This window comes from Rhea americana, unplaced genomic scaffold, assembly GCF_003343005.1.
Source record: "Rhea americana isolate MKP2758 unplaced genomic scaffold, rheAme1 scaffold_143, whole genome shotgun sequence".
Lineage (NCBI taxonomy): Eukaryota > Metazoa > Chordata > Aves > Rheiformes > Rheidae > Rhea > Rhea americana.
The window spans coordinates 2,434,968-2,456,597 of NW_028185517.1; the positions used below are offsets into that span (position 1 = coordinate 2,434,968).

At 43.6% G+C, this 21,630-nt stretch overlaps 1 protein-coding gene and 1 long non-coding RNA gene across 6 annotated transcripts in view; one reads left to right on the forward strand and one right to left on the reverse strand.

The window, feature by feature from the left end:
• Positions 1–8,065, forward strand: part of LOC146599254 (uncharacterized) — a 12,619-nt gene extending 4,554 nt beyond the window's left edge. Inside the window, exons 2-4 of one of the 2 annotated variants that reach the window (XR_014895081.1) lie at positions 3,613–3,693; positions 4,749–4,828; positions 7,987–8,065. This is a non-coding gene — a long non-coding RNA (uncharacterized LOC146599254). Of the gene's footprint in view, positions 1–3,612; positions 3,694–4,459; positions 4,573–4,748; positions 4,829–7,986 lie in introns of those variants that run through there. The other variant, XR_014895082.1, reaches the window with a different exon arrangement.
• CASZ1 (castor zinc finger 1) overlaps positions 1,017–21,630 on the reverse strand; it is a 48,895-nt gene continuing 28,281 nt past the window's right edge. For 3 of the 4 annotated variants that reach the window (XM_085299022.1, XM_085299021.1, XM_085299019.1), the window contains 9 exons: positions 19,669–19,829; positions 16,087–16,209; positions 15,364–15,699; positions 13,645–13,843; positions 12,914–13,085; positions 9,982–10,130; positions 7,867–8,101; positions 6,173–6,466; positions 1,017–2,716 (listed from right to left, as the gene is read on the reverse strand). In XM_085299022.1, the coding sequence (XP_085155148.1) occupies positions 1,461–2,716; positions 6,173–6,466; positions 7,867–8,101; positions 9,982–10,130; positions 12,914–13,085; positions 13,645–13,843; positions 15,364–15,699; positions 16,087–16,209; positions 19,669–19,829 (2,925 nt within the window). In that variant the 3' untranslated portion in view covers positions 1,017–1,460. The remainder of the gene's footprint in view (positions 2,717–6,172; positions 6,467–7,866; positions 8,102–9,981; positions 10,131–12,913; positions 13,086–13,644; positions 13,844–15,363; positions 15,700–16,086; positions 16,210–19,668; positions 19,830–21,630) is intronic. The other variant, XM_085299023.1, reaches the window with a different exon arrangement.

Below are 21,630 nucleotides of genomic sequence, written 5' to 3' on the forward strand. Positions count from 1 at the left end.
ACGACTAGGCCAACAGCTCCGCAAGTGCCACAGAACAGTCCTCCCACATGGTATTGAGCAAAGGAACACCCCTGCGTCGCCCTCCCCCCCCAGTCTGAGCAGGGAATCCAGCTSTAAGCTCTTGAGTTCCTTGAACTGGGCCCTGCCGTCTCCTCCCTCGCAGTGGTGCCTTCCTCCTCTCCCAGAAGTCACCAGAGGTGCTGGCTGGCGCACAGRCTTGCCTCTCCTCAGTGAAAGGCTGGGAGGGGGATACCTGTCACTGTAAGACAGCCTGGGTCAGAGAGCAAGTAGTATTTACAAGGCTGCTTTAAGGGCTCGGACACACCTGTGTAAGCATGGTGTTCCTTGTGCTACACCATGGCACAGAGTGTCAGCGCGCAACCGCCTGACTCGACTGAGTCCTGAGATGGGGATACTGAAGCACCACAAAAAAAAAAGCCTTGCCTTCAACAGAGAAGCACCTAGGGGTTGGGATGAGCTGGAACTGGATGGGAGATTAACCCCAGTTCTCCCTTAACTGCCTGCTGTGCCCTCTCCCACTTACTTCAGCTAAATCCCTACAGGCAGAAGAGTAGGGATGGGGAAAGGTGCCCTAACAGCACTAGACAGAGAAAGTTTTCACAATATAAATAGCATTCAAAATTATTATCAATAATAGTAAAAAGGATCTGGAAGAACAGAGGAGTGTCCCATTCCCACCCCTGCTCATTCATTAATGCGTCCTTATTTATGTGACAATAAATACCCACTCCCACCCTTGCTGTCTGATGCCATTCATTTAATGCTGGAGAAAGAAGAGAGAGAGAGGGAGAAAGAGAGAGAGAGCGTGAGCGAGCACACCCCTCACCCCCTCCTTCCCACTGGCAAAAGCTGAGCTAGTTGTCCTTGTGACACCATTCCTTGCACGTTATATATGTGTGTGTGTGTGTGTGTGTACATTATATATATAGAGAGAGACACACACACAAATATATATTTCTAAAATTCATTACCTGTTGTTCCCACCCACCCCCCTCCAAGAAGTGGAGCTTATTATTAATATTGTACAACTGAAAACATGGAAAAAAAACAGAAAGGAAAATGAGGGGCTAGAACCCCACCCATAATGAAGGGTCCCCAGATGGATGCAGGCCCCACGCACCATACAGGGGGCAAGGAAAAGCAGCTAGCACCCTCAAGGTTCATGTCTGTAGAAAAGGGTATTTGTTTTTGCTGCATCCTGCCCTTATTTTCTGTGTTCTGCAAAATGAAACGATGCAGCACCAGTTCTGCTGCAAACCTGTCTCTCTTATAGGGCCTGTGAAGCATGAGTTTCCTTTCTTCCTCTCTCTCATGTGGCACGGAGTTTTTTTTTTTTTTTTTCACTTGCCATCCCAATCTTTGTTCTTGTCTCATGTGGGGTCCTCTTAGTAGTTCTGTGTAAGAGCAAAACCAAACCACTGCTGCTATTGTCACTAAGGTTAAGGAGAAGTTGCTGGAGCAAGGGTAGAGGCTGGGGCAGCAGCCGGAGCTGAAGTAGGAACAGGGGCTGGAGTAAGGGCCGGGGCTTGCTCGCCCTGTGACCTGGAAGCATCGCCATGGTCTGTGGAAGAAGCAGCTTCCTCTGTTTCCCCATCTTCTTTAGTGGCCAGGCCCTCCGGGTCAGGCAGCGATTCTTCAGAATCTGTGTTCAGGTCTTCCTCTTCATCATCCTCATCATCATCCTCTTCCTCCTCCTCCTCTTCCTCCTCCTCCTCCTCTTCATTCATCTCCTCCTCMTCATCCTCCTCATCCTCTTGGGAAGAGTCATCCTCATCCTCCACCTCACCGGAGCCAGATGCTACTGCTCCCCTCTCCTGAGAAGCGGCCCCAGCTCTGCTTGGTGATGGACCTTCAGCKACTTCCGACGGCTTCTTGCTGAGGTCCAGGGAATCATTGAGGCCCACGCCAGCCGCGTTTTGCAGGAAGAAGAGGGAGCTGTTGTTGTCAGTGCTGAGGTTGAGGGAACTGTCCAGGCTGATGGAAGAGTTCTGGATGTCATATTCAAGAGTGGAGTGGGCAAGGCCCTCAGGACCAGGAGAGATGGCAGGAAGCTCCCCCCGCTCCTGCTTCTCATGTTTGCGCTTATGTGAGTCCATCTGAGACATTCCCACCACTGTGTGTTTGCAACCAGGGTAGGTGCAATGGAAGTGGGAGCACTTGAGTTTGTACTTGCAGTCAGGCACCTCACAGTCCACGCTTGAGCTGAACTGGCAGAAGCCAGCAGCACTGATGACGTCCTGCTTGCCATGATGCTTACGGTGGGCTGTCACCTTGGTGCTGTCAGTGCAGCGGAAGCCACAACGCAGACAGTGGAAGTGTGTGCTATTGCCAGAGAACTGACAGTCTGGGAAGTTGCAACTCAGTGAAGACTTGAAGCGTTTGAAATCATCCAGTACCAGGTTGTCAACACGGTCATGGTGCTGGGCGTGCTTGTACATGTGGGTACGGCCGCAGAACTTGTAGCCACAATTCTCCCGTGTGCAGTGGTAGTGGGTAACCTTGAGAGAAAACTGACAGCTGGAGTCCTTGCAGTCCTCGTAGAGATCATAGCGGCGAAATCCCTCCAGCATCATCCCCTCATCCAACATCTTACGCGAGGAGGCAGTCTTACGGCGCTTGCCGAATGGGGACATGTCCTCAATAATCCAGAAACGCTTTTTGGCCCCTGAGGCAGTTGGCATAGTGATGGTATTCCCTGAGGAGAAAAAGGGAGAGTGGTATTGCTGACAGATAGATAGGTTGCTGTTCATCTCCTCTAAACATCCCRGCAAGCCCTGTACACAATGCTGCAACTGTTCCGACCCCACAGCTCATCTCTCAAGTTCCCAGTAAGCCTGAACTCTGGGATCGTGTGCTGGCTGGTGCCTGCTGCACATCACATCCTCAACTTGGAGCACACTTCACCTTGCCTTTAAGTCTTGTATACTTATATTGTCCAAATAGGAATTGTTACTTCTGTGTTTTGCAAGTCTCGCAGCCTTTTCTATTTATCATCTCTACCCCTACTCTCAGCACAGAGGAGCTGGCCTGTTCTAAAGCAAGGCCTGAGGTGTTTTACTACAGCTTTATTGGGATAAAAGTGTCAAACATGTTTAAGTATTCTAAAACCTGTACATGTGTACTAATTTCCCCTCTCCACACTCTTCATAARCTGGACAAGTAATACACTACAACTGCCATGCACAGGCAAGAAGTAAAGGAAGATCCCATGTGTGATCTAAAGTGTGAGGGAGGGATTTATAGAAACAGGATGGACTTTGGCCAGGAGACTGGAACATCCCTCACTGTAATGAGCCTGCGTATTACAATGAGTGCACTTAGACAGACAGATGGACAGATGTTCAATGGGGCTAATTCTCATCATCACTAGCCAGCAAACTCTGAGAGAAGATACAGTTTTAGAGTTTTCCCTTGGGTCTCAAAAATCACATGATACCCCTAGTAAATAAAGAGCCCTCATCTATCTTCCAGTTTTCCTTTTGGGACCAGCATAATCCAACTAGTGCTCACATCCCCTAGGATCAAGCTGAATCAAGGACTTGACCCCACTGTATCTATTAACTATTTTTCTTCTCTGCTTGCTGTTTCCAGAATCAAACCACAACCTCCAGTATCAACATGCAACACAGAGAAGGTTGGAGGCAAGAGGAATTTCTCACCAAGTGCAAAACTGTAAGTGTAACTGGAAATTATAGTTTGTAACTAAAACATTTTTGGGGGGGGTGGAGGAATGTTTATTTTTTCATCTTCATGCTGGAACTGCCATCCTGTTAAAAGGAGGCATGATTTGTGACATGTAGTGCCTGGGGCTTGAGCATCCAGACTAGCTTGCATCCTTGTCTAGGAGAGTGAAGCAGTCATTTGTTTGTTTGAATGTTGTAGAATTATTTTTTCTGGCTGATAAGCAGGTATTAAAAGTGATGGATGCTAGTTTTGCCCTATCTGGCCCTTCAAACGTCAACCTTTTAAGCGAAGGTGGTGATTACCCAAAGAAGCCTTCAAAAATTGAACTGACACTGTACTAAAAGACCTAAGTCTATGGAATGGGTAGCAGCAACTTAAACTCCCCATTTGGTTCACGGGGGCTTCACAGATTGCAGAATGAGCAAAGGGCAAAAAAATTTCCACACCCGTTTGTTACACAGCACTTTGGCTCAGACTGCAAATAAGGAAGCCAGCTTGGGCATCCATGGTGAGACCATCTTACTGACATGCAGCTGGTGGAAACAGCGTGTTAAGGCTAATTTAACCTGCCGTCAAGGAAAAAATRACTTTCTATCACTGTAGACTTCAAATTAGCAAGCTCTTAGCTATAGTATCTGTGACCAATTACTATCTGCTCCCCCCACATCTTGTATTTTAAAATCTAGTTCTGTGCTTCCAAGTGACAAGCGCATTGGTGCCTGCTATTTAGACCAATTCCTTATTCCTCCTTTAGAAAGAAAATTATTACATCAAGACCATCAAGTCTCTTAGTGTCACCATGAATGCAGATCACGTCTACATTAGTATGGGAACAACATCTTAGGGACAAGACTCTGGACAAAATATCTGAGGAGCAAGTGGAATTAAACTGTTTTAAACTGTAACAGAGTATCTACTAGCTTTTACAACAGTTCAAATACACCTGCTTAAAAGTTTTGTTAAACAGTTTTCTCATAGAGGCAAGAGTTTCAGAGCAAGGTATGAAAAAGAAAAGATGACAGCCTGACTCTCTCTTCCTCTAGACACTAGACAATGCTCAGTCCTTAACCACCAGCTGAACATTACAAACCTCAAGAGATTTGATCCCAAGCAAATCTCAATGGTAAGTGCATGCCTTAAGCCTGTCCTGTTAACTGATAATGACGTGAAAACTCAGGAAACTATTTTAAAACCTAAAGGCAAAAGAAAGGAGACCTAAGAAATAACAACAATAATTAGAGGGAAGCACAGCACTAACGTAAGGTATTTCAGGCTGCATGCAAATCAGTTTAAAAGCAAAACAAAACAAAGCTTAATTTTTTTATGTCGTATTTTGTTCACTGGAACGTGCTCCTCTGCAGAGAGGAAGGGTCTTTCTCCTGCCAAGTCCTACGACAATACCTCTGAACATCCAAGTAGAGCTGGTCCTCTAGCCAAGTCATCACCATTCACCTTGGTCTGTGCATTAGTACACATGCATACGCTGAAACTGGCAGGAAGAATGAGTGGGACATTTCTGGGCTGCCCAAATCTTCCAAAATGTGAACTTTAAGCATAAATATGCTATTAATTAACCAGAAAACAGCTGGGAGTTGGAGAAAGAGGCCAAAACTGAGACACACCCTAAAACCCATTCTGAACTGGAATGAGAATCCCCTGCCTGAGACATCTCTGATCTTAAGTCACACATGGGAAACATGGCAGCTTAACACTAAAAATCTAGATGTATTTACTGCAGCTGTACAAGCAGATGCAAGTAACAGTGAGTGTGAGCAACAGCCTGAGATGTCTGATGATGTCATCACAATGACACTGAATGGACTTCTCTGTCTCTGTTACTTGTGCTGGGAAAAGCAGCCCTGATTTTTACGGCTTTATATAGCAATAGGAAGCAATGAAGCTGAAAGTACCTATAGCAAGCCTGGAACCGGGTACGCTGTCAGCCGTTTACCTGCCAAGATGTGTGCAGCAGACTGTGCTAAGCACTGAGCTTGGTAGCCTAGAAGATCTAAACCAGAAGGCCAAGTCCCATTAATACTACCTGGTCAAGAGTTTGCTTTGTGCCCACCTCACTATTACAAAGAGACTAAAAGTGAGTTTTAGCTACAGATTTTTARTTTTTTTTGTCAGTTTGGGATCAAAAGGAAATTACTTGCAGGTATCTGACTTTTCACAATGATTTGCTATGCTTTTTGTTACCTTCCTTAGCTATGGTTACAGTGTGGTGTCACTGTGTCTGCAGTCAAATGGAGTAGGCATGGAGCGCCCTTGGATAAATCTGAATGAGACAGTGACATACTACTTTTTTTCTCTCTTTTTTCTTTCTTTTTTCTTTCTTTCTTTTTTTTTTTTTCTTTTTTTAACTGGCCCGAAGGAAATCCAAGGAGCAGAGAAAAACACGGGCAGGGTGAGTAGGGGAGGAGATGGGCAAGGAACACTAAGAGAGAAAGCAAAGAAGAACTGTTACCTGCTGCATCCTGCACTAAGGGAACGTCACTTTTTACTGGAGTTGGAGTGGCAATGATGGGCGAAAACCCAGAGCTGCTGGCGGCAGGCATGACAATGCCCCTGCTGGATCCAAGAGTGGCACTGAGCAGAGAGTATGAGAGACAAGATGGAGAGAAAAGATAGGGAAGGGTGGGAAGAGGAGACCTAAGCAGGGCTTGTGAGAAAGATGGAGGCAGAGGTGGTGGCTGAGGTTGTGGTGCATTGTGGGTAGCATCATCGGCAGCAGCAGTAGCAGTAGAAGGAACCAGGCAGCCTGGAGAATGTGGAGAGAAAAAATAAAGAAGAAAAAAAGGGAAAAAAACAACAAACAAAAAAGAAAAACAAAAGAACTGAAATGAGAACCCAAGAGCGGAAGCAATATGATGAAAATGGAAAATACATTCACAAATGTATGAAACAGAATTGTAACAGAGAGGAAATGGAAGGTGAGGAACTGACAGCATCAGGAAGAGGAGAGGTATCTCTGCAGAAAGTAAGGAGTGGCCTTAGTGGCATGAGGGAAGCGCTACAGTCTTTCAAGCAGAAATTCTTGCTTTTTTGGTCCTTGTTCATTGATATGGTGCCAGCCTATACCAACCAATTGCTGTGAAGGTGGTCTGGCACACTGGACACATGAGACCGTTTGCTACACGGACAGCAGTGGAGGCGGGGGCATTCCCTAGGAGGTGTGTGGATGGTGTGCTGATAGTGGAGAGAGTCCCAGGAACTGCTGTCCCACCAAAAACTCTCTGGAGGAGCTAGGATACCACATGGGAACCACTATCAGGACCCAGCAGTGTTCACAGGAAGGTTGCTTAAGATATGTTATATGGTATCATTTATCTATTTGGTGTGRGAAGGAAAAGTAGGAAAATGTATCTGAAATTAAAGCAAACACACTGAGGCAGCCTTTCTAGAATGCAACACCTTGTCCTGGGAAGGACAGCTAAGAGATCCTTGGGTCACCACTGGATGATACAGAATTCATAATGGATATCTGGCTCCTGAGAAGGTAACTGTAACACAGGGCAGTGGGAGATGGCTATCCAGTGGTCCTGCAAACAGGAAACGATGACAGATTCTTACTTCCAGAAAGAGGAGGATGGTGGAGCTCTCCTCTGTGCAACACTGTACAAAGTGGCACAAGAGGCTTGAGTCTTTCGTATGAGGAAAGGAGGTCAGTGAGCTTTTACATGTTGCTTTCTGAAGATGTGGTAGTTTCCCCCCCCACCTCCCCCCGTATAACATTTGCTACTGTACAGTCTTTCTGAACCTCAAGAGTATAGGAAAATGCCTGACTTCAGATGCAGCACAAAGAAATGCAAAAGGATATCAGGGAAAATGCCAGGGACAAAAAAGCTCCACAACTTTTTTTTTTTTTTTTAAGATTGGATCTATTTGAATAACCCAGCATCAAGATACGGGATAAAAACCTCTCTTCAGGGAGAAAAAGAAAGATATGCTATTACTTCATGGATGCTTGAGATATACATTTAGATGGAGCTCTTATTGAAAATGATGGCTGGGAACCGGGTTAGCAGAAGGCACTACTGTATCTGAAGCTGAATGGGCAGTTTACATTTTAAGGTGCCRTTTCCTTTAGCCTCTCTTTATGAGTTTATCTCTCAAGAGAGCACATGACTGATAATCCACTTCCCCTCTGTTCTGTATTACCTGCTGATGTACTTTCATTGCCCACTGGAGTGCTGGAGCAGCTGCGGTCCATATTGGAAGATTCAGAGGAGATCCCCCCAGGGCTACAACCAGTATAATCCATGTACTCATCTGTTTCAGTGTCCATCATGCTCTGGGGTCCCTGAAAGGAAGCTGGGGTTCCTGATGAAGCTGGGCTGGGTGCCATGCTGCCAACATGGGGGAGATTTTCATTTCTTGGAGTGTGGCCAATAACCTGCAGCAAGAAAACAGAATGGGGACTTTCACACCAAAAGCAAGATGCCAAGACCAAAACCATCTGTCTGCACGTTTTCCTCTCTGCCTCTGTTCTTGGGGGATAGCTGGAACATGTCTGCAAGTGGAACCTATGGCACTGAGGCTGGGAGCATGAATCCTGCTTCACTGGGAGCTCGGAGTGTTAATCTTGGCACATGCATCCTGGTATGTGAATTGTGATGCATTCAGAGGTTGGGAGTGTTAATCTTGGCACCAATATCCTGGTGTGTGGATTCTGATGCATTCAAAAACAGGAGGTGTTAATCTTGGCATTACTGCTTTACTGTGTAGGTCCTGCTGCATGTAGAGCCTGGGAATATGACTACTGGCATGACTGCCCTAGTGCCTGCAAGCCAATCCATCGCAACAGAGGAACGCAGCCTGAAACCCGTGCTCTTCTGTGTAAATCCTGATACGCTCTATACATACGCAGCTGCTGGGGTCTGGCACAGCTCTGGGTACTCACATGGGTAAGTACCAAGGACAAATTTATACATAAGCACACCAGTAAGTGCTTATTGACCACCAAGGTGCGAGAACTGGACTTAGTACTTCTAAACACAGCAACTATGTTAGCTTTGCCACTTGGTATTACTTACTTATGCTTTCAGCCTCTTTTTGTTATTTGCTGGACTGCTGCATAGGCTAAGTACAGCAACAGATGCAGACTAGCACTGTTTGCTCCCAGGATTCCTTTGTGAATGGTGACTACCTCTCCCCTACTAAAGTGACACAGGCTGGCTAGTGAAGGAGATGGAGGTCAAAACTCATGTTTTCAGCTCAGCATGTACTAGAGATCTGAAACAGTTACAAAAGCAGTATAGTGGAGGCAAACTTACTTGTTTTCTCTCTCCTAAGTTTGAGTCTTCTACCTAATCYTTTCATATAAGGAGCAATAAGCTACTGTAACAGTCATACCAATTCCTTGGCATGTCACACAGCAAACTCATTAAATCCAACAGCAGTGAACTGGAACGGTTAACTTATTAAATGTACTTGATGACCAGCAGGGACCTCCCACTCCCATATGGTAGAATGAAAGGAGATTCCCATCTTTCTTACTTTTGCAGCTTTAGTTTTTCATATACCRAAAGATGTCCCTAGGGCCAGACCAGCCACAGGGGTTTAAATAAAGCTAGCTTGTTTCACATCCCAGGTCAATGGGAAAGAAACTAAGGAACAAGAAAAAACAGGAGGTTACAGGACTGTTACCATTCTGAGCAGCAGCACTGTGCTGCAGTTGAGACTCTTCAATTTGTTCACAGAACACGGCCAAACCTAATCTGCCAGTTGCTCTCAGTTATGTTAGAAGAAAGTAACTGTGCAGCCCTGCTGCCTTCTGAGAAAGGATAASGGAAGTCTCAACTCCAAATCAGTTATGGGGAGAGAAATTTTTAGACTGGTATTTCTCCCCTTCTAGGTGGTAGCAGCAAATAATTCTACATTTGCAACACAGTATGTTTACTTTAACCAAAATGATAATTTCTTCCACAGTCTAAGCATTTTAATAAGCCAATTGGTGTATACTGAGAGAGCAGGGAGGGAGTGCAGGTTGTTAAAGTTGTACAGTGTTAGCCCTCTCACATATTTTTCTCTACAACTCACTGGGAAAGGCTGTTCAGACTAAGTAATGCTTTGATGTCTGTTTCATCATCTTTTCTAGTATAATGGAAGCCAAACTAGCTAAAGCTAACTCAGGTGAACTTGCACATCCCAGCTGCAATGCAGATATATCCTCAAGAGGTTGGGTTCCAGTTTTTCGGCACTAATGCTGTTCTGCAGTAAGCAACCAGAAGAACAAACACTACATGCAAATCTACAACTTAACCAGTGAGTCACCTGAGTCGGAACACGGTCAAAGTTCTTCCCCAGCATCCTTCTCATGTGCTTCCTGGCATGGGATGTCATTTGGTGCTTGAGCAGGAAAGAGAACTGGCAGCCCTCTCGAATGCAGTGGAAGTGACTGTTCACCTGGTTATATTTGCAACCTGCAAACATAAAACCAATTTACGTAGTACATGAAAGTAGGGGAGATGCCTTGGAGACAGGGCAGGGCTGCTGCTACATTTCATTTCTGGTGGGCTGGAGGGTTTCAGTGGTCGTGCGTTCTTCAGGAACAGTCCTGGGTGAAAACTGTAATCTTTCATCTGCTGAGAAACTGCAAGAAAGGACTGCAGTGCATGTAGATTCAAAAAGTAGGCCTGAGCTCCAACTAGCTTTTTTTTTTTTTTTTCCTTCTCTTTTTGCTTTTTTTTTCCCCTTCAACTGTACTCTTAGGAACAGAAGAACAATCTCTTAAAAGCTCTATAGCTGGATGGTTTATACTTTCCATTCAGATAGAAAGGAGCCAGGAAGTGCTTACTGCCACTCCAAATTTGTTGTGTAATATGGGCAGCTAAAAACAACAAACAATTCTGGCATACGGCACTCGACACATTCTGTTCCTTGTGGCTACTGCCATACATACCAGGAGTTTGCACCTTTGTTATCAGACAATCTTAAAGAAACTACATTCTATATCTGATAAATGCCAGCTTACTGTAGTTAAAACACAACTATATGAACAGTCCTGCTGTATCTAGTCTCCATCACCCTCTGTAAATACCCTCATGTATATGTAGGTACAGAGCAGCAGACAAGCCCAGTTTTTACTGATCTCCACACACACATATCCATCTATCTCTACGTATAAATGTGTGCGTGCACATAAAAACCCTTCTATTTATACACATTACTTTTTTATTTATACACACACGCACAGATATATATATATATATATATATATATACATACATATATATATATATATACACACACACACGCACACACACTCTCAACACCCTGAAACAGACCAGCGCTTCTGCACCTACTATACACATCCTTAACCCAAAGAACAAAGATGCACAGAAAACCAGACATGCACTTACATGTTGGTATAACCATAGACACCTACACAAACATATCTAACTACACCAGCCTGTCATGCTTGTCTCTATCTACACGAGTAAATACACAGCCCTAGCTAAATGTACATTTAATGCATGGCAAGCCCAAGCTACAGGCATATGTACATCCTGCTGGATACATATACCCCCTCCACTCCCCAAACACACACTGCTGACACACGCACACTCTGTAGACATCTTGCTGCCAAACAGCTCCTGAATTGGCCAGCCCATCGTTAGCTCAGTGAGAGTGGTTTTATGTGCATGCCAAGTGTATGTTTGTTTAGGTATTCCACTTCCCCACAGCCCCACCTCGTTTGCCCTCCCCATCACGGTGTGCTGTTCTTTGGGCTGGAGAACAAACAGTGCTGGCAGGACTGAAACAGTATCAGCAAAGGGCAGGTGAAGGCTTGCCCGTTGCTACGGCAGCAGTGTAGGCTGGGTGTCATATATCATTGTCCTGCTTTGTCTAGGCCCTGCTATCACCTGAAACACCAAAACTTGAGTAAATAACAGCAACTGCACTGAATCTACTGACGTGTAAATGAGACCTAGGTAAGGACTAACTGTGGAGTGTTGACAATGATTGCCTTGGCTACCACAAGCAATTTACCATTTGGGTATAAATTCTTTATGTATTCAAAGAGTAAGAGGAAAGTTCAGCTCTGGTTATTGTGGATAATTGTTTCCATGTAATTCTAGGAAAAAAAAAAAACCCCATACCAGCATCCAGGGAAAGGGACAGTATGGACAAAAAGGAAAGCAGTATTTTTCTGAACCGTTTTGTTATAACTTTAGGCCAGGGTAGACAGACTCAGGAAAGACTGGGTCTGTGATGAAGTTGAGCCAAAACACAACTAAAAGGGTTAGTGAATTCCAGGCAGTTCAGGATGGCGCTCTGACAGGGTTAGCTTTAGGGACCCCCCTAGTACAGAGCATTAGACTTTAAGTTCCAGGATACCGCTCTGGAAATTCATTCTACTTTCCGTTATGCAGCTGCTTTTCCAGTGTTACATGAGAGGCCCTTGGATTTAATTAAGCACTGCAGTGCAGCTGATAGTTTTGGCCAATGGGCATGCCCTAGTCCGAGTGCTGTGCCACATCCTAGATATTCCCTTGAGTTGCGTTCTGGCAGGAGGCTGGCATAAAGGAATGATGCTGTATTTCTCTGGTCCTGTGATTCCCTGCTGCTGAGAATTGGCTGTGGAGACTGGAGTAGGAAGAGAAAGGAGAAATTTACTGAGCACCCTTCCCTATACCTGTATCTCCAGACAAAATATTTACCCTTGGACTTTCAATACGCAGCCCTGGCAACACCTACCAAACAACAACGACAACAAAAAAAGGTTTCATTTAAAGCTGTCTGGAATGAGGCAGAACAGCTACTGGAAAATGATGCAGCAGGACTTCTCCTTAAACAAAAGGAAGAGATTCATCAGAACCAACATTTTGCTTACACTTTTCTTACTCCTACAAGCACCCTTCAACTCTGCCTAAGACAAGCAGTAGGCACAGAAGACTGCAAAGTACAAAAGGCCTTTGACAATTAGATCAAAAAGAAAACACAAAGAAGTTTTATCTTCCAACGAATACATACATGAAACTGTTACAGGTTCTTTCCACTTAGCTTGGACCTGTATGGGAAAACACGAACCCTTATGCTTCATCTCAGATCAGCAACAGATTTTTGTCTTCTTTTGTTTCTTGCTTTGTGCTTTAATGAGCAAAATACATTTTTACCCTAACTAGTAGACTAACTAATGGCATTCTCAGTCTGGAGATAGGAAAGACTAGATGAGATGGGTGAGGGGGAGAAGAAAACTCACCGAGTCTGCCACACTCTTCTCGCTTGGTGAAGTACTTGAAGCCATTGGCTGCTCTTCTCTCTGCCTTCTCGTGTTTTTTCACATGCCAGGGCAGCTTGGTAGTAATGTTAGTCACAAAATAGCAGCCAGGACGAAGACAATGGTAATGTCCTCGCATCCTGAATTCACAGTGCTAGAGGGGTGCAAACAAGTAGGTTATATTAACTGCATCTAAAACAAAGGCAGTCTCATTTGCCTGCTCCTAATGCTTTTTCTCTGAACCAGTGAGATGGTAGGCCCGAACTGGTATTCTAGATCACATCCGTTCCATCTTCCACAAGGCACAATGCAAATCTGTTCCCTGCTGTGTATTCTGTATTGCTCTGTCGTGTATTCCATATTGCTCTATTCTGCACTGAACTACCCTAAACCACAGTGAAGATTCCATCACTACCCCCTAACATGTGGCTTTCCCTTACATTCATCATAGATATTTCCTCATGTCTCTTAGCTCACTCTAGTTTCCTTGTCCAGTTCATCTAAGTCATACAAACGTAAAGCAGTGCGCTTTTCAATTTGATGCAAACCAAATGTTTTACTAGACTAAGTAACTGAGAACTCTCCATGGTTCAGTAGTTAAACCAGAGACAAACTCAGTCTTGCTTCCAGTAACAGTCCACTTGTTATTTCCTATTTGTCTTCTCCAGCACACATACTCAAGATAGTCTGATAGCTTCTTGACTTGCTCTTACCTGGTTTGGACAGAGACACTGCAGTGAATAGTAAGCAAACTGGTCTCGCACATTCACCAAATTGTTGTTGGGGTTGATGTGGTCCAGGCAGTGGGATTCTGCTTTGCCCGAGGTTTTGCACACATACTTGCAGTTCCCAAAGAGACAGTGGAAGTGGAATTTGTTGGCATACTTGCAGTCCGTTGCCAGGCAGGGATCACTGGAATACATCCAAAATCTAATCATCATCACCTTCACTCATTTGACACATTTGTTTCTTTGCCAACATTTAATTCAAGGGGAGCCTAGCTAAAGCCTCTGTTGCAAACATGGCCTACAGATTCCCCACAGCCACCTTCCTCTTTAGTAGAAGTGATGCTGGCAGACACTACTACTATTCCAGCAAGCAGTGCACTTTCTTGATTAAGGTTATTTATTAAGATACAGCAATGCATGGTGGGATCTGTAGTCTTTTGAGGGCTGCACTTCAAATTGGAGAGCTCTTCAGCTCTGAATAATGCTGAGTCTTCCCTTCTGCCTGTACTTATCTCAATGGATAAGCAATTTTTGTGTATCTGAAATGAAACTGTTGGGCATGMACAATGCAAGGGAGCTTCCCTTAGTTAAACTCTGTGTATGGCGGCATGTTTATTCAGCAAAACGGTTTTGATATTCTCTTTCCTTCCCCCTCCACAGATTTCTAACTGGATAAAGAGAGGTAGTATTAGAAACAGCTGAACATGGACCTCTTGGCTTCAGATCACTGTACTCAATGCTACTCAATCATATACGTGCTATGGACTTAATACACTTACTTACCTGAAAGGAGGCAAATGCCTGTAAATACAGACCCAGAAAGATATGCTCCACCGCCTGATTAACTAAAAGTAAGGTGTAATGCCTAACCTGACCCTGAACTCCCATGGCTTCATGCAAACCAAAGATCTTCTGTGCCTTGTTCTAGCCATCTATATAYTGGAAACATCATCACAGCATCATTCTAAAATAACTTAGATGTTTTAAAAGAATTTCACACAAAGTGAAAAAAAAATTTGAAACAAAGCACCTTGCTTCCCATCTGCTATCATCTGACCTCCCCAGTCTTCACCGAAAAAAAATGAAGCTGTATTACAAATACCGTCTGTAATTCAGTGTATGAAAAAGCCGCAGATCTTATTTGGGGCCAATTCTGAAGAAATCCAGCAAGGTTCCTTTTCAGCAATTTGTAAAGATCTACTCTTAGCTAGTTCTGTGGACTTTGCTGCAGTAACACCTCACCTTTGGCATGACCAAGCACTCACTCAGTTGCCCAGTGATTTTTGAGAGCACAGAAAAATCATGGTAAGTCTCAGGTTTAAGCAAGATCTGAACACCGCTGTCAGGCTTCATACTGAAAACTTTGAAGATGCTATGCTGTCTCCATACCCTTTAACCTCACAAATACTGCGAAGATAAATGTATTTCTGTTCACCTCTCATGAGGTATAAAAGGCTCCAGTAAGATGTCAGGTAACTTTCTTGCTCCTCCGAACTTGTATCTAAAAGTAATCCCAGATATACTGAAAAAAATCCTGGTTTTTCTAAAAGTAACTCTTCTACAAGATAAAAGACCAGAGTACATTCTGCAAGGAAGCCCCTCTCAGTGGGTGGGTAAAGGTATACCAATAAACTCTGAGCAAATGCGGGGGGACTACAAGGCTGAAGAGGACAAGGAGGCAAGCAGCATCTTGAAACAACTCACTTCTCCTGAAACTGAAGAAATCCGGGTTTGACCTGAGGCTTGGCATTCTCCAGGGAAGTCGTTGCCAAGGGTGAAGTTGCCAGGCTAGGCACTGATGCTGGGATCTGAGGCATCTGGGGTATGGTCGAAGCTAGCTGCTTCCAAGCTAGCAACGTGGGGGCAGAGGGCACAGTAGCTGGGCTCGGGGCGGGCACGTCAAGGGCAGGAGCACTTGCCATGGTGACAGAAGTAGCAGATGGTGACGCTGGGGCTAATGAAACCTTAGTCTCAGCAGTAGTTGGGAAGGGAGACTCGGAGTTACTTTTCACAGTTCCGCCCTCAGTTCGGAAGTGAAAACTGCAAAAACAGTGCAATTTAGACAAACTCTTGACCGTTGTTATATAAATCCATTGATTAAACATCAAAAAGAACATGGCAGCAGTCTGAAAACAACTTAGTCCAGACTAAATCCTAAAAAGGACTCTGCACACTTTGTGAAAACACAAATGCCCAGCTCTCAACCATGCCAAGTCTGTCACATATTGAACACATTTACTGTCAATCAAAATTAAAGAGGAACATGGTGTTCTGCAAAAAAATTTAGCTAGGCATTTACACAAGATGCATGTGGCTGGCCTCATGACTGCATACAGTCCCACTCTTAAAGAGAATTACGCACTCAGTAAGGTCTCCTGCAGTATGTGTGTTTTAGCGTTTCCTCAAGACTAATGCTCTCCCACTTACTTGGCGTGCTTGATGGCTCCATCCAAGGTGCTGAAGAGGGCACCACATTCTTCCACAACACAATGGAAATGCACCTTATGGAGAAAGTCGCACTGTGCGTCACAGAAATCCTTGGTACCAAACCTGACCAAAACAGACAAGCAAACATTTTACAGAAGGCCCCAGAAGAAATGGTGGAGGACAAGTATGTTCTGTTTTTTTTTTTTTTTTTATAATTATTCTACTTCCAGCCTGGTTTCTCAAGTCACTGTCCTGGCTGCCCAAACAATACTGCTGCATAAAGCTACACAGATCTGAACATACTGATCAAGAACCTGATTTCTTTCTAGTTGAAACTGACCAAGAAACAACCATTCACTTCAGTAGGTGCAAAATTCAGATCTGCTCTGAAACAAAACTATGAAAAACACAGTGTCCTTGAGTGTCTATGTACAAAAACTAGAGCTCTGAGGAGCAAGTAAAGGTTAGTAAGTCAAGGGAAATACAGACCAACAGGACACTGCTGAAACATTACTGGTCCATTTTTTCTGCTTGAATATACTGGAAGTAGCAAAAAGAAAGGAAGGAACACTAGTGGTTCAAGGGACTCCAGATCCTTTATTTCCCGCCCTCTGCTTGAAACCACAAAATACCACATACATGGGAGAGACACGGTATCTCCTATAAAGCAACACAATAYGCATAAAGAGAAAAAAGCAAAGGCACAGAAGTACAGAAGAAACAATGCTGCAATGCAGAAGCCAGAGGAAAAGCAGCCTAAGATGTGCCTCTTGTCATCTCAGTGGAACCAGTCAAGCAGCCAAAACCAACTAAGCCTGGTTTCAGCCACTGCTGAGATTCACCATACTTAGTAACAACAGCACAAATGCATGGGATTCCAGGGATTTCCAGAATCATAGGGAATCAAGAAATGAAGTAAAAAGCAGTGGGAGGAAGGGTTTAGAACACTCTGGCTAGGGAATCTTGCATAATTAAGGTGCAACAGACTACAGCTGCTCTGACAAGTAGGAAAGCAAGAAACAAGCACCAGCCTGTGTGGTCCCAGGAGGGACCTCTTAACAATTTGAGGTTAAAAGAAAAAGAAAAAAAAATCTGGTACTGGAAAAGAGAAAGGCCAGCAGATCTAGTTAAGGCTCACAAACAGAAGATAAAGGAAAGTAAGGCTATGATAAGAGAAGAGATAAGAATCAAGTTAATGCAAACTAAAGAGTTTTTGTTTTTATCAGCAACATGAGGTACTATACTTAGAAAGAAGGCTGGATAAAAACAAGAGGGAAGTGATGAGTCAAGAATGGCTGCCCCTCTGAGATCTGCTCTGGACAGAAGACACAATAAAAATTTAGAGATGAAATAAAGACCTCGTACAACAGCAGAAAGAAACTGGTTAGAAAATGTGACTATACACAGATCAACCCATCTGGATGATGTGTGTCCTGAAGTGCAATGGAAATTAACACAAAACCTGACTGCATTACTATTTTTTTTTTTTTTATGTCATACAGATCAGGGTGGTACTAGGAAACTGGCAAAACTAAGCTAGGTAATGATTCCTTAAGACAAAAAAGGAGGCAAGTGATATTTGGTAATTTTCATACATCTAATCTTAAGTTCTCTTTCCAATAAAGTAATGGAACAAATATTAAGAGGGAGGAGAAAATCATTAAACATCTAGAGGATAAAGGAACCATGAGCAATAAACAGCATCAGGAATATAAAGAATAAATCTTGCCAGACAAATTTAATTGCTTTTTTTGATAGAATTACAAAATTAGTGGATGAAGGGATGCAATATATTTGGATTTTAGTAAAGCGTTTTGATACAGTTTCGCATATGCTTAGAATTAATTCAAATTGACTTGAATGTGAATACTACTATATGGATTGAAAACTGGCTGAAGGACCGTAAACAAAGGCTAATGACAAATAGCAGTGTACTGAGCTGAGAGGAGGCATCTCATGAATGCTGCAAGGATGACTTTGGTTAGGTCTGAGCTTATTTAACATCTTCATTAGTAATCTAGGAGAAGAAGTAAACAGCATGTTAATGAAATTCACAGAAGATACTACACTGGGAGGAGTTGGAAACACCAGTGCAAGAGGAGAGAAATAACACAGAGGGGGGCCTTGCAAGGCAAGTGGGAAGGTTCAGAATGACAGATTCATATTTGGAAAAAAAAGAAAACAGCTAATAAATCTGGGGGTAGAAGAGAGTATTTTACACATACAGAACTCGTGAGAGCAAAATTACAAGCAATCCAGTTTAACAGTGCATGGTAAGCATATATATACATACATACATATATATGTATGTATGTATACGTAAAATGCAACATGGATGCAGAGACGGCAGCACAATTGTAAGCTGCATACATTGGGCAGGAAGCTTGTCGTCTCTAGTGTGGTGACAAAGGAATGACAGTTCAATTCTGCATACATTTGGAGTAAGAACAACGACAATAGCAACAGGATCAGTAGACTGAAGGGACTAATTTATAAAGTCAGATTAAAAGTAGTAAATAAGCTTTGTTAAGTGATATACTAGAGGTCCCTGACTATCTGAAGGGGGTGAACTCCAACTGAGGAGCAGAATTATCTGCTGTGGTTCAAGAGCATGTAATTTGGAGTACTGCAATGAAATTACGGAAAGTGAAATTCAGGGAGTGTAGCAGGAAAAAAGCCCCAACATCCTGACAGTGAAATGTATTATGGGGTAGAATAATGCTCCCAGAGACAAGAAAACAGCCACACTGCTTGGCATAATTAAAACTAGGCTGGACAAAATGCTAGCAAACAGCCTGCAGGGAAGGCTCTCACGTTGGCCAGGGGCAGATGGACAAGAAGACCTTCTAGTCTTTTTCATTGTCAAAGTCTATGATTTACAAAATGTCCACAGGCACATGCAGGCAACTATCTGTGTCAGAGCGCATACCCCTGTGTGGCTGCCTGGGTGTATCTGTGTACGCTCAAAGCATGTGTCTGTCTGGGCACGTATGTGCCTGTGCCTGTGTGTGGGTGAGTTCTGTATCTGTTCCATTTTCTTTTCAAGCCTCCTTGTCTACAGTAAAAACACTGGTTCTTGCAGCAGAAACCATCCAGTTCCCATACCCCTTGTACTCTGTCTGGTTTCTGTAGCCTACTCCTATGAAAAGAGAAAATTCCACAGCAAGCATTTTAAGGTTTCTGCGATCTGTGTGTAGTAACTGAAGACAGTCTAACACCGGTTCAGTGCTGAAGAGCGCACAGGAGGTCCCCAGGACTTGCAGACTGGAGAAATGAAGAAAAGCCTGAGGTAAAGTGCGTGCTGACAGCACTATGTGAAGATATGCGCTCCTTGCTGGCTCTCTAATTCCTTTTGCAAAATAATTCTACTTACACAGTCATTGCTTGTAGGATCTTAGTACCTACTGCAGCCAGTCAGGACTGAGAGGACTAAATGCCCTCCAGAAGGTGATCGGCCTATCACAGAATTAGGCCTTTGAATTCAAGACAACTCAGCATTCAAATGCACACTACACAAATCAGACACTTGGCAGAGAAAAATCACTTCCCTGTCTCCTATTCCCAGTTCCATGCTTTTCTTACCGGCGCAGGTACATCTTCCATGGCTCAGAGAGTTTCTCCTGAACAAGTGCCTTCACTGCCTTTCCCAAGTATTGTGTTGGCTCCCCAGCTGCCGCTTGGCTGCCCTCTCCTTCTGTCTTCAAGTTCAGCAGGTTGCCAAGGTTAGCACTGGTCTTGGACATCTGGAGTAAAACAGCAACATGGTATCAAGCATAGTACACTGCCCAGCACACTGCCAGTCTGGATACCCTCAGGACTGTCCCATGGAAAGCTGTGTCTCTGAAGRTTAAAAGACAGTAAGTCTGCACAGGCTGCCTTCTGCATCAGCCCAACCTAGTAACACCTCCCTCTTCTGCATCCTCCACCCAACTATCAAAAAGCTCTCAGGTGCCCATCTAGTAATATTCATGGCTCTACTGTAAAGTAATGAAGCACAATGTCTATTTTAAAAATGAGAAAACTGAGGTGAAGGAAGACATACCCTATCTGAACATGGAAAAACTGAACAGACTCCTGTGCAGGCTGGAACAATAACAACTCTACATAGCACCTGTGAAATGCTGCTCTCTCAGTACAGAGCCAGTAGTACTGGTAAATTCTAGCTTATTTAGAATCATCTTGTTATAGCCACAAGAATGTCTCCTTTAAATGACTATTAGATATGCTTTTTGGAGCGGGAGAGGAAGGCAAGAAACTCTCATTCAACTTGGGCAAAATTCTGGCTCCACTTAAGTCCTTGCAAAATTCTTATGCCTTCAGAAAATAAATTACTTCACTTTCTGTGCTAACGGAGAGTCCACAAACAGGACCTGGACTCACAGATTCCCTTGTGTGAAAGGCTTCAAACAGATTCTACACACACAGGATTCAAAGGTTCAGGCCAGGATGTGTAGGATAGAAAAAGGAAGTTACTTAAGAAAGAGTGCTTAGAGAGAAAAAATATCTTTCATAATGAATGCGCAACAACTCTGCAGCAGGAAAAAAAAACCACAGTTCCTGCTTTACTGGTCTCTCAGTTACCTCTCCACCCACTTGAGGACCTCAAAGCCCTTTATAAATATCAGTTAATTAAGCCTGACAGCCCCCCGAAATAAACTGCACAACGCTACAGGAACCCTGGTTATCYGAGGCTTTCTCAATGCCCCCTGAAGGTAAAGCCCCTGCTGCTATGTGGAGACTGCAGCTCTTTATGGCTGGAGTCAGAAATTTAGCTCATCTTTTTCCTTTGGTGTTGGGCATACAATTTCTGCAAAGTTTTTTTTTTTTTTTTTTTCCCTAGACAAATAATGTCACAGAAGCATTTCACTATGAACAGAAATCACGTGTAGCAAGGGGAAGAAGCAAGCATGATGCTGAGCACACACAGCTCGAGTCTGCAATCCTTCGTCTTGGAACAGCCTCTTATTTTTTGCTCCTTTATGTCACTGTTTAATCCTGTTCCTTCTGTAAGTAAAAGGAACAAACCTGAAGAACTAGTATTTTATACCTGTGCTGCATTTATTCTGCACAATATAAAGAAAGAATCTTACAGAGGGCTGCACAGAAACAAATGCTTACTTCTAAGCATATGCTTAGATCTCATTTAGCACTGGAGATTTTCAAGTGAAGAATCTACAGAAGTATTTTCCTGAGCTGGGGGCCTCTGGAAGGACTCAGGATCCCAGAGAACAGATTAAGTATGTTTACTCACTAGAGAAAGAGCTGCACATTTGAAAGCACTATAGGGACAATATGTAGGAATGAATAAGAAGTTTTAAAAGCAAGTACCAAAACCCCAATGTAACAAGAGAGTCAATGGAGGAGAAAAGTAGTTTAAGGGTAAAAGTAGAAATTAATGTAGGGAAAAAAAAGAGTGATGAAATGAAAGAGAAAGGAGATGAGTGAATACAAGAAAAAGAAAAGTCACTTTGCCCTCCTGCGGGTTAAATAGCCTTGGTGCATGTAATGCCCATAGCCAAGGGGATGGCTATAGTTATGCCTCTA